This window comes from Alligator sinensis, unplaced genomic scaffold (assembly GCF_000455745.1).
Source record: "Alligator sinensis unplaced genomic scaffold, ASM45574v1 scaffold301_1, whole genome shotgun sequence".
Taxonomy (NCBI): Eukaryota; Metazoa; Chordata; order Crocodylia; family Alligatoridae; genus Alligator; species Alligator sinensis.
Genome location: NW_005842035.1, coordinates 2651286 through 2664057, shown reverse-complemented (window position 1 = coordinate 2664057; position 12772 = coordinate 2651286). Strand labels below are relative to the sequence as shown.

At 53.4% G+C, this 12772-nt stretch overlaps 1 protein-coding gene across 3 annotated transcripts in view; it reads right to left on the bottom strand.

The window, feature by feature from the left end:
- Positions 1–12772, bottom strand: part of DIS3L2 (DIS3 like 3'-5' exoribonuclease 2) — a 236453-nt gene that overhangs the window by 44115 nt on the left and 179566 nt on the right. For all 3 annotated transcript variants that reach the window (XM_025202717.1, XM_006022439.2, XM_014519372.2), the window contains one exon: positions 3143–3222. In XM_025202717.1, the coding sequence (XP_025058502.1) occupies positions 3143–3222 (80 nt within the window). The remainder of the gene's footprint in view (positions 1–3142; positions 3223–12772) is intronic.

The following is a 12772-nucleotide window of genomic DNA, read 5'->3' as shown; positions in this document are numbered from 1 at the left end:
GACTGAAAGAACTCGGGAACCGGAGAAGAGAAGACTTAGGGGAGACTTGATAACAGTTTTCAAATACCTGCAAGGTGATTATGGAGAGGTTGGAGATGGACTTTTCTCTGGGGCCCCAACAGGACTAGGAGCAAAGGTCTCAAGCTGCAGCAGAGGAAATTTATGCTGGAGATTAGGAGGAACTTTCTGACTATTAGGGTGCTCAGGCAGTGGAACAGGCACTGAGAAGTCGAATCTCCATCCTTGGAAATTTTCAAGACCAGGTTGGACGGACACTTGGCTGGGATGGTTTAGTCAGAGACGATCCTACCTGTTGCGGGGGCCTTGTGAGATCCCTTCCAGCCTGACTTTCCTATGATCCTAAGAACTCTGGATGCGCAGAGGATGGTGCAGCGAGGCTTTGAAGGCTGTCATATCTGAAGGGCCAGTTATACTGTCCATCTCGGGAGCTACTTATGCTATCCTGCTGCAAACACCTATCGCCCTCACCCCCTCACTTGTTCCATCCTCAGCTGCTAACCCACAATGGCAGATGCTTTATCCGAATCTTAGCCAGAAGATGCATATTACCTATCACTCGCATGCTTGCATGGGGACACACAATACCGCCAGCATCTCTTTCCTGATTTGCAAACATCTCTGAGACACCTCTTACACACACACAACATCCACTGAACTCATGCTGTGAGTGTGGTTAAAGCAGCACAGCTTGCCTAATGGCAGTTAGGCATTTTACACTGGCATAGTAACATTTTATTACTGAACCATACTATACCAGTATAAAATGTCACTGAACCATACTATACCAGTATCAAATGTTTCTATACCAGTGTAGCTTGGTCATTAGCTGTGTGTAGAGCCGTGCCTAAAAGTCTGCACTGTGATGTCTGCAAAGGGAAGACTGCCATGGGGACTGGCGTGGTAATGTGCTGAACTCTGAATGAAATTACATCCAATAAAGGGGTAAGCATCCATGAATGAGGGGCTCTTCATCACATCTCAGCTGCGTGGGTAAGGGAAGAAACCGCGTCGGAGATGAATTCCCTGCCAGTCCACTTCACTCTGTTAATTCAGGGCAAAACCAACTGCCTGCAATAAGGAGCAGAGCACGCACAGGTATCCCAGTCCAACCCCAGTGTGACTCTATAGTCCCCGAAAGGAACTGAGCTTGTTTGGCAAAGGGACATCTTACCTGCAAAAGCCAGCCAGACCTATCACACAGAGGCAACCTCGTTCATAAGCTAAAAGACTGCTCTTGCCCTCCCATTTCAATGCATTTTGCATGTATTCCTTACTCCCCCAGGCTGGATGTATTGGGCTCAGGGGGAAAAACCTCTTCAACTAACACACACAAACCCTTGATATAACCCATTTGTTATGGGTTATCAAGGACTTTCTTAAACCCCAGCCCTTCTGACTGATGAAATGAGCTGCACAGTACAAAACAGAAAGCAACAAACCTGGTACCAACTGGGAGGAGAATTGGAAGAAATATTTTCCCTGGGTTTGACTGAATCAGCCATGCGAGGCCTTGCATTGCTGCTATCCAACTAGCCCTGGCTAGGATACCGGTTTTTTTCCCTTTAATTTGATCACAGCTGACACTTGGCCTGAGCATCTCAAAGCCCAACATGGCCAGGAATAGAGGTCAGAACCAAAGCTCTGTGAAGAGAGAGTTGCCACCATATTTTATAGCTAGTTTGCTTCTTGCTCAGCTATTCAAGGATGTACTAAGAAAGCTTTGCAGGTGACAACGCTACTGGCATAAAGTGTTAAAGTAAAAAGTCCTTCCCAGATGTTTCTTAAAACAACGACACAAATGCACGTACACAAAAAAGCATATGGAGAAAGGACTGACAATGAGAGACACAGAACAGGCTGCTGATCCTCAAGCTAGATGTTATACAACCAGATATGCTGGAACTATAAACATCCATAACGATCCTAATAGGACTAATAATTGTGTTTTCCGCACCGCCTATTATGTACAATTCCCTCTTAAAAGCTTGAAAACAAACATTTGTTCCCAGCGGATTTGATCCTTTTGCATTTAACCAGCGCATTTCCCTGGGTTTCTTTTTTTTTGTTCGTTTAGCAGAGTGGCTGTTAGTGGCTCTTTGCACTTACTAGACCTGGGATGAGGTGCTTGGGGCATAGGCTTGAGCACAGGGTATGAAACGGGTGCTGAAGGACAGGACGGCCTCAATAACAACTTCCTCAACAACAACAAAATCATTTTCTAACTTTAAAAAAAGGGAGATTGTGTTTTAACAGACATTTCTGAGGGGCTGGAATTGTTCTCCAGATCCTCTTAAGGTAGGCTGGGCTCCTGAAAGCAATTCCCCATGCCCTCCTTTTCTAGGTTAAAGGTCTAAATTTGGCAAAAGAAACCTAGCTTGCAGGTGGAGGTGAGAGACTATGGATTTATGACACACTGGTATTCCTGACAAGTCACCCAGCGTGAGCACAGGACTACCCCGCGCGCCTGCTGTCAAGTTGATAATGAGAACGTGATTTGAAACAAAAACATTTTGGGCGCCAACTCACTGCAGCAACTAGTAAAACTAGGCAGGAATACCTGGAAATGGAGGAGCCCATGCTCCCGCCCGTGGAAAGCTTTGCTTTCAGAAGGGGTCCCATCCAGAGTACAGAGGTGCTCTTGGAGGACCACGAGACCCCAATGGGCAAGACACCAGGTGCATTGGAGCCCGGAGAGAATGGGATGGGAGACAGATTTGCCTCCATGCTGTTGGAAGCACCCCAGTGCAGCGCACCCTGGGGTTTTCAGAGGCAAATGCCCCTGACGAGTCAAAAGTGCTTGAAGAGCTGCCACTTGGGTAACGAAGCAAAACAGCCAGTGTCTCAAAGGGTGCGGGGACACCGAGTGGGCGCTGGGTGCTTCCGACGTCTGGCCCCAGGCCTATCTCTTTGCTCGCCCAGTGCTGTTGGGCTCAGGGGATCCTTGACCAGCTACTCCCAGCTCTCGCACCCGAGCCGAAAACTCGCTCAACTGACGCCTCGGCATCACAAGCAGGTCCGATCCCACTGCCAGCGGGTGGGAAGGGGGGCACGGTACCCGCGATATTTCCCTCTCGACGCACCGTGCCTATCTGCCCTGAGCGCCATCATCCGTGGGACTTACTTGTTGCTGTCCCGGTACTGATAGACATAACAGCCTTGAGGCATCCCACTCTCCTTGTCCAAGGTAAACGAGAGCTTCAGCTGCAGAGGGGGAAAAAGCGGGGAGGGAGAAAAGAAAAGCAAGTTTAGGCGGCGTTCTCAGTCGCTACAGCAACTTCGTGAAAGGCTTCTGGGAGCGAGCAAGCTCCCCGAGCCTGACACGCAAACACTGTGGCCTGGAACGGAGCGCGGGGCTCCAAACCTCAGGGCACAGTCACATGCGTTGCAGAAAAGTGCTCGCTTTTTCCACCCTTTGTTACTATAAAGTGTTTGTGGTTCCTCTGAAATGCCTGGGTCAGAACGGCTGCCCCCTCCAAACCCACCCACACACACATCCCTCCACCAAAGCCATTGCGGTTCCCCTCAGACACTAAAGAAATGAGTGTTCTCCATCAGCAGCTGTCGTTCCCATGAGCCTCTTTCTCTGAAAGCTTTCCCGGCTCCGGCTTGTTCCTCCGGTGCCTTAGAGCCGAGGAGAAACCGCAGAGGGAAAGGTGACAGATTTTTCCTCCCAGCCGAGTTATTAAAGAGCTGCGAGGACCGTTCTGCAGTGCGGCCCGGCGTCCAGCAGGAGGCTCTGGTGGGATCGGGAAAGCTGTCCTCCTCGACTCCAAGAAGGGATCTGCTAAGAGCTTTCAGATCCCACGTGCAGCTTCGGCCAGTTTTCTTTAAGGGGGGAAATGAGTCCCGCGTTTCGACGAGTGGCAGAACAAGTGCGGAGCTGCACAGAGACGTGTTGGGCGAGGATTTCTCAGGGAGGTTTATGGGCCAAGCTAAGAAAACGGGGCTGGCCTCGGAAACACGGGGCTGCAGCCTCAGCGGGTGCTGGGACCCCTTCTTCATCCGACATGAAGGCTGCTCTGATGGAGAGGATGCCTGCCAGTGGGGATGGGAGGCATTGCTCCTGCTCCCAAGGGGGGTGGCAGCATTTACGCTCCACTGCAATGCAACGAGCTGCAGCCCTCCTGCTTCCAGCTAAATCGTGGGCACAGCCCCAACCTGCGCCAGGTCTGGAGACCCCGATACACTCTGCGCACTCTAGATTAGACAGGCAGCATGCTCTGGAGGAAATAGCAGGGATATTTATGCATCAAACGGGGATGCATTAGCTCTGATCTCACTGCACGCAGTAATGAGAGGGAGACGGGCCCATTAGCACAGCTGGACTGTGCAGGAGTGGAGCCCAGCTCTTTGCAAGGCGGCTAACCACTCTGCGCTGTCATCGGGTTTCTCGTGGTGGCTCTGACCTTTCGAAACCAAGGGAGATAACGGGACCACCACTGAGCCACTGCGTTCGTTTACAAACTCCTCTGGCTTCTGAACTCTAAGGAAAATTGCTTAACTCAATTAACTGCCTCCGGGACAGCAATTGCTGTATTAAAACATTCTTCCACCAGCAGGCTGCCGGCGGAGCCAATGTGCTGGATCATTAGCTGGTGCACTGATTTCCCCTTCCCTACAGAATAGCAGGCACAAAGTGATACCGCGAGCTCTTGCTGACCCAGATAAAACGGTGCGCTGTGAAGCCAGGCCCAAGACGGAGGAGAGAGCCAAGTGCCCGGCTGAGAGCTACCCCATCTGCGCTGCAGCTCCGAGAGGTGATGAACATGCTCCCGTAGCCAGCTGTGCAACTCTCCCCCAGGCCGGCTCCCCAGGTGGCAGCTACTCAGCACAGCCTTTTTTTCCATCTATGAAACAGGTGCCGCATTTCATACTGTAGCCCAGACAGCAACTCCCAGATGTGAAATGATACGGCCAGGCACCGGGGACAGTGGGCACACGTGGGGCGGCTTCCAGTGATGCCCCCCACAGCCTAGGTACATCACTGCCAACTCCCATAGTGTGCAGGTAAGCTATGTCTTCTTATGCTTAGCTCTCCTGGCACATTTCAGACCCACCTGCCAGACAGCCAGAGCAGGGGTCGGCTTCGGAGGGCGCCGGCCCAGCCACTTGTGAGCTGGGTGCTGCCGTGAGGCACTACTCCCTGCTGGTGTGCCCAGCCGTGGGCTGCCACCTCAGCCGTGGGATCCCACGCCCAAAGCACGGAGTGCCAAATTCGGCAGTGACAGGAAGCAGAGGTTGCTGGAGGGGCAGGTGGAGAGAGGAGGGAGGGCTGGGGAAGGGGATCAGGGGTACAGCGCAGGGCAGAGAAATGGGCGTTCCAGGCCACGCTGTGCGCGACTGGTTCCTCGTGCCTCAGGCCTGCAGATGACCTGTCCCGGAGCTTGGGGCAAGTACACCGACCATGGAACTGCTGTAAGAGAAGGAGGTTTTATTTTTTCCTGCATCAACTGGGTCTCCCCAGATCTGACTCAGGGCTTCACTGCTTTACCAAGTATTTGGGGAATCCATGCCCCGGCCAAGCCAGCAACAATTCCCCCGGCCCCTGCTCCCCACATGCCCTTCAGAACGAGGAACAGGGGCAGAAAAACAGACTTCAGGTTTATCACGGTGGAAACAGCACGGGAGGCACAGAGCTGCATGCGTGGCTTCGATCCTCCCGGACGAGCCAAACCCAACCAGCACCAAGCGGCATTGCTGCGAAGGCTGCTGCTGCCACTGGTAGATCTGCAGCCAGCAGGACGAAGCAGTGCCGCGGTTGTGAAGCCTCCAGCGCCGCGCACTCGCCTGCCTTCCCCCAGCACAGCCTGCAACAAGCAGGCTTGGCTCCTGCAACAAGCTCCGTGCCAGGAGACAGATCAAGGAAGGGAAAAGGCTGGTAGAGCACACAGCCTCGTTTGGACAGACTGCAGCCAGTCACGCACTTCTGTCCAATCCAGGGAAAAAGCAGACGCTCTGCGAGGGAACAGGGATGAGTGACGCCTAGATTGGCAGGGAGGCAGGTGTGGAGGGACAGCCTTGCCCATCCCCGGTTCTCTGATCCAGCAAAGCTTCCTTAACCTGATCAGAGTGAGATACAAGCCTAAAGCCAACACTGTCTTGTAATTGTTAACCTCCAGAAGGGCGTTCCTATAGACAAGACGTTCCTATAGACAAATATATCACTCTGTTCTGTGTGTGCCCTCTAGTCCCAGCTGCCAGTCGTCACGATGCCAGCAAGGGCCAGATCCAGCTGGACTTGCAGAAGGAGGCCAAATCAGGAGTGGGGTGAATTGGAAATTTCATTCTGAAAGAGAGGCCGGGCCCATAGGGAAGCAGGTAGAGAGAGCGCGTGTGTGCCCACACACTCACCCCAGGACTCTGACAGTGAGTGGCAGAGCTGTGCCAAAGCAGGTGGGGAAAGGCAGTGCCCTTCCACCGAGCTTCTGCAGCCACCGCCGACCAAGAAGCATCCTGCAATGTTACTGGGGGGCCAAGACAGAGCACAAGGCCTGGGCCTCTTGACACTCCCTTCCTGTTGGTCACCTGTGCAAACAACCCAGGATCTTTATTTGCTTCTGAATCCATAATAGCAAGGCTCTGGCTGAGCTGGTGTGCGTGTGGGAGCATGCATGTGTGGCTGAACTCAATTTCCTAGCTGGGCTTATTCGCTGGAGGGCTGGGTTTCATGGGAAGGCAGGCAGCAAAATGAATGGGGGAAAAGCCAAGCAATTCAGCAGGTATAGATGAGGCGGTCCAGACTTGCAGGGGTCAACAGAGTTGCATGCAGAACCCAAGCTCAGCGTCAAACTTGCTTGGGCTGCACCTGGCGGTACTGACACCACACTGCTGGGTGGCCTTCTTCACTTACGCCATTTGCAAAAGACAAAACAGACTCGGGGAGGCTCTAAAATACAGGCTGACTTTTAAGGGGGAATAATATTTCATGCAAGGAGGAGCATTGTGCCTTGGGGCCAGATGACCCTGCAGATCCTGTCAAAGCTCCCTGCAACGTTGGTGGGATTTATGCTCCTCAGTCCCTTAGGGCACTTCTGAAAGTCCACCCGTAGCTCTTTTGATGTTATCCCCACCTCTAATGCAAGCCCTTCAGGCGCTACCAACACGTGCCACCTGTGAGATCTGCCTGAGCACGTTCGCCCAGACAGACAGTCCAAGCGAAATCACCAACACGGCGGAAAAGCTTCCTCGAGAGAGAACTGAGCCCTTTGTGCCTGTGCCTAGAGAGGACTCCAGAGATGCTCTCGAAGGATCTTGCAAAGTCCACTTGCAAGCTGAATTTCTCAGGCCGGTAAACTGAGGCCTGGCTACCCCAGGTTCTCCCCTGTCCTTTCCCCGTCAACACTATGGTATGAATTCTGTTCATCACCTGGCTGAAGAAAGCCCTAGGGAAGGCTGGGGAAAATGCCTAGTGCTATTAGTGGTCCAGCTGGGTTAGTGCTCATCCCTTCCGCCTTGCACCACAACCGCTGCCCTGTCACCAGACGCCCCAGGGCTTCCCCATACACAAGAGCTTGCAAAGACGAACGTGCTTTTGCAAGGCTCCCTCTGGCCCAGCCCAACTTCAGCAGGCCACAGTGCTTGGCTTTTTATTGTCCCTGCTGCCCTCCAGAGCCTCGAGCACGGCTCGGGGAGGACTGAGACACGAGGGAGAGAAGGCCACCCACAGCTCAGAGCCAAAAGCGTGCGGCCAACGGGGAATGCTCGAGAGCAGCGCGACCCCGTTGTGAGTGAGCAAGACCCGTCGGAGGCATTTCTTTGAAGAGAGGCCTCCAGTTATTTTGCTTCAAGGCGTGAGGATCAGCCCAAAGCAGCGAGGGAAGAACACAGACCGTGGCCAATCTCTCACCCCTCCGTGCCCTGGCGTGGCGTGGCCTACGCTGCCCTCTCCGGCTTGCCCATCTCTGACGTGCACATGCTAATGCAGTGCCCTTTCCAGTTCAGCGGTTCCCCACACAAAGCAAAGCTCGCCCTGCCGTGTGGGTGAACTCGGTGGGAAAGGGAGCTGGAACGCGGCGCTGCTGAGAACAGAGCCTTACCTACCCCGCGAGCCTCATCAATAATTAAGACGTCGGCGGCGTGGGGAGCTCTCTGAATAAAAGCTGTCAAATGGAGCCACGGGGACTCTGCGTGTGCGGAGTGATGGATGGCCTCTCATCGGGAGCAGATCAAGCTGGAATTTGCCAGACAAAAGCGAAGTGGGCACATGCTTCAGGCAGGAGCGGCTTGGGATGGACCGAGGCTTACTCCCCTGTGAGGACGGGACGGAGTCTACACCGCGCAAGAGGGTCCCGAGGAATGCCCTGCAATCCTTGACACTGCATTTCCTTGGCTGCGTAGGACCCCCGACTTGCCCAACAGCCCAGGTCTCCAGCACGGTCTGTACTTGCTTGAGAGAAAAGCACAATCTGTCAAGCAAGGGGGTACTGTTTGCCCTTTGGCAGCACCTCTGCAGGGGAGCTGAGAGCACTCCCTGACCCAGGAAACCCCCAAAAATGCATACCGGGCAGGTGAGGATGCCAACACACTTCTTAGAGGTGGCAGAAAGACAGGAGCGAGTTAGTGGCAGAGATGCACCCACTGCCACTGGCTTTGGGGAAGGCACTTCATGCCCCCAAGTTACCCCATGCGTCAAATGGGGCAAGTGACACGTCCACTCCCTCGTGCGGCGCATTGAGGGCTAGGCCTGGAAGGATTACATGGTGCACGGGTTGTCCAGTCCCCACCTTTGCTGGGGCATCCCCTCTCACGTGTCAGCCACCGACCCCCGGAGCCCCCCAAAGCCCTCATGCATGGCTACACGGCACGCAGCAGAGGACGCCCTCGACATGCCGTAGGAAACAGCAGGGAGGTGTGGGCTCCGCCAATGCCCCGCTGCTGATCCTAGGAAGAGGACTGGGCCCTGCGCTCCAGACAGAGGCAACCCCCTCACTGCATAACCACTGCCGACCCGCCCAGGAGCTGGGTTTTAATATTATTTCATGGCTCCAGGGTCTCGGCTCCATCCAACACACAGCACCGTGTCCTTCAGCTAAAGGGAGAAGTCCCCCATAAGCGACTCTCTGGGGGCAGCCCTGCCTGCATCTCCCTCAGCTGGCTGCGCCTCTCCAGTGTGGAGGGGCTGGTTTGGGGCTGCCCCTCTTTGATCTGCCAGGAGAGCTGACACCCAGGGGACCCCACGTGTGCCCTGCAGTCCCTTCCACTAGCTAAGCATTAGGGGAATCAAGATCCCTGGACAAGCCAGAGCTGCCCTTGCCAGGTCCACACCACTGCCGCCCGTTCTGAAGTGCCTCCTGGGCAGACGAGGGGCGGCAGTGCGGGGTGGTGCACAGGGTGACTGCATGCTGGTGGCTCTCATTTGAGCTGTTTGGTCCCTGCACCAGAGCTCAATCCAGCCCCATGTGCCCTTGCCCCCCGCCAGTGGACTCTCTCAGGGCAGCTGTCCTCATTTTGAAGCAAACGCTTTATACCTGTAGCAATTACAGGCCCAGTCATGTGGTGAAGCCTGGCAGCGCCAGCATGCAGCGAGGGTCAGGAGCAGCCTCCTGTCTTCTGCATCGGAGCCAGTTCCTATATTGCCCTGACCGGGGAAGTTCTGCGTGCCCCTGGAGTAGCGGGTTTGGCTTGGACACACTACATTCCCGCGTCCCGGCCCCGACTAGAGAACCTCTGTCATCCGACAGAAAGGGCTTTTCACGTGCATGCCCTGTACCAGAGAGGTATGATCCAGTCAGCTGCAGAAGCAGGTCAAACACTTCGAGATTCCCAATTGTGGGGCAGCTGAAGGCCCCGATTCGGTGCATATACAGACACACACATCCCTCCTCCATGGAGCAGTTGCCTTGCTAGGTGTAGTTTGAATAAAGTGGAAGAGCTCAGACAGTAAGATACCACCCCAGACAGATAAATGGGGCAGACCCTGGTCCTAAACACAGAAATGCTGCTGAATGGGGGGACTTGACTTAAAGATTATATGAAAAACAGAGCAGTCTCCTGGAAGCCTTTCCCTTTGGCCTGTGTCCAGTCAGTCCTGGGAGCATGGGTGCCGCATGCCCCTGCCTGGGTGTTTGGAAGAGGTGACACAGCTCCATTTTTAACCCTGTTTGCAAAGGCACGAAGCCTCCCTCGAAGCACAGAGGTTTGCCACTCTGGGACAAGCCCTGCAGAGCTTTTTAAGAACAGACTTAGTCATCGGGCAGGTTTTTACGCCCTGCCCAAGCTTCGGTTTTGACCTGAAAAAAAATAAAGCCCTGAAGTCCTGACACTCAACTTTTCAAACCACAAGAAACGAGCCCTGCTCCAGTAACGTAATCGCGGAGATTTCTGGCACCTTGTCTTTTAAAAATACATCCATCTGCCTGCACACAGGCCCATCAAACTCAATCTTGTTCAGAATGGATTTCCCAATTCATTAGAGCTGGAAAGTCTGCAGCGAGGCTGGCGGCTCACATTGGATGATCCCTAGCAGAAGTGCAGTCTGTAAACCTCACAGCTGGGTTTTCACTTAAACTGCTCTCGAATCCCATATGCCTCCGCTTTCCAGAGCGCTTTTCTATTTCCACTGAAGTTAGAAACTTCAGGCGACGGCCCTCTAGGAGAGTCTCCGCTCCACTCCCCCGGCTTTAGGAGAAGGGGCGGCCAGGTAAGGCCAGAACAGGTCTGACAAGGCAGCTGAAGGACCCCATAATAAGAAAGCTCCCTACTAAAATCATGGATGAGCCCCTTTGCTGGGAATGGGGCACACAGGGCCCCTTCCTCCTGGTGCTGAAGAAAGTGGGCACCTGGCCAATCCTGGCATTGAATTACACTGACCAGTTTGCTTTTCCCCACCAGTTTGGATGGGAGGTGACAGGCAGGAGTCCTGTGCCAGGGGGGTCCATTACTCAAACCTGTGCCATTCATCTTGTTGCTTCAAGCAAGAAGCCTTTGGGCTTTTTAGTCCGCTCCGCTCTCCAACATTTCCAGCGCGAATCCTCTGTGGGGAACGTGCCGGTTTTCTTTGTTGCCCTCCTCACAGCACTTCTCATGCCAGCCCCAGGCCCCGTTCCCTTAGAGAGAGGGGACGCCTGTGACTATTTGCTCCTTGCCCTCTGACCAGAGTCACGCACACCAAAACCATCAGAGCCAAACACAGGCTGGGACAGGGTGGGGTGAGGGACTGATCCAACCTGGTCCCACGTGGGATCCAGAACAAGCTCAATTCATAGTAAGCCAACAATTGTGAGAACTGCAAAATAACAGAGAGTCGTCACACATCTGCAGAAAAGTCCCATCAAGGTCAGGCCAGTTTCTTCCTGGTTACAATGGAGGAAGGTGCAAACAATCTACTCTTGCCTTCCCTTTTGTTCCCCAGCTCTTACCCGAAGCCACAACACCGTTCAGTATGGGACTGGCTCTCTCGGTCTCTGCTGCATATAAACTGCAACGTCTGGACAGTTCACCCTGGGCTTTGTTGTGCACCCCCACCACAGAGTTATCTCTAACCCCCTCCAACACTCGCACCTGTGGACAAAGGGCCACATCAACTTGAAAGCAACCTGCTTGGGAAAAGGTGCTTAGCCTGGTCTCTGGTGCTGCCTCGGCCCTGGTCCTGTGTCCTCCGCATTGTTCCTGTCATTTTACACGTGGAAGGTGTTTCTTCTTTTCCACTGCCAGGTAAAGACCCACGGGGCAGAGAAAACCGAGCAGCACTAGGCACAGGAGGCCAGTGACAGTGAATCGTCACGCAAACAGAGGGCATAAAACCGAAGGAATTAGAAAGCAGGTTTTTTTTAAATGAATCCAGTTGTTTAGTACAACTTGAAACCGCGTTTTAAAAAGTGACAAAAGCACATGCTTTTCACCTTGTCCTTTTGAGCACAAATGCGCAAACTTCCATCAACACAGAAAACTACCCTTTTAGTTCTCCATTGCAGCCCCTGCGACTCCAAACTGAGCCTCCGCTCCGACGAGGAAGCCAAGTTTTCCATCCTTGACTGAACCATGACTCTGAATGGAAGCAGTGCAGGCGTGCGCGGTGCCCACCCCACAAATCAAAGGACCAAAATGGGCCCACATCTACTTCAAAAGAGGAGAGGCTCACTATGCTTTACTTTAGTGGGGGCCAACCTTTTTGGCAGGTATGGCACAAATTAGCTTTCTGTTCCCAGCCCAATCTGCTGCTCTGATCCCTACCCCCTTGCTGATCTGCTGCAGGCCACCCCCAGAGGCTGTCCTGTGCCCCTCGACCTCCAATTTATAAGTCAATCAGATCCTCTTCTGTGGGTTCATCGTTAGGGAAAACCATAGAAGCGAAGCAACTTGCACAACGGCACTAGATTTATATTACTGGATTTAAACTCTTCTTCGGAGACTAATGAATGCTGACACAATACTGCATGTTCTAGATTCCCCAAGGAACGGCTAATGAAGCTAAAACCCTTTTATGCGCATACATCAATTTTAAAATAAAAGCAAAACATCCCTAGGAAATGCCACATAAAAAATAGTGACACTAACAAGATGCATGCCAAATCTCAGCGCTCAAACGCTTTCCCTTTCTTCTAGTCGGCCTTCCAGGCTTTGTTTCAATCGCTCCCTGTTTTTGCTGGTGGTACGAGCACCTCGCACAACTGCAGCACTACTATGGAGGTGATACACGGCATTAGGGCTGGTTTTGTTTCTATTATTTGTGGGGAGGAATCTGGAGACTGCTGTAACAGACTTCGGGAGCGCTGGGGTTTGCCAACCCGAAAAGGGCCAGGGGTCTGCCTAG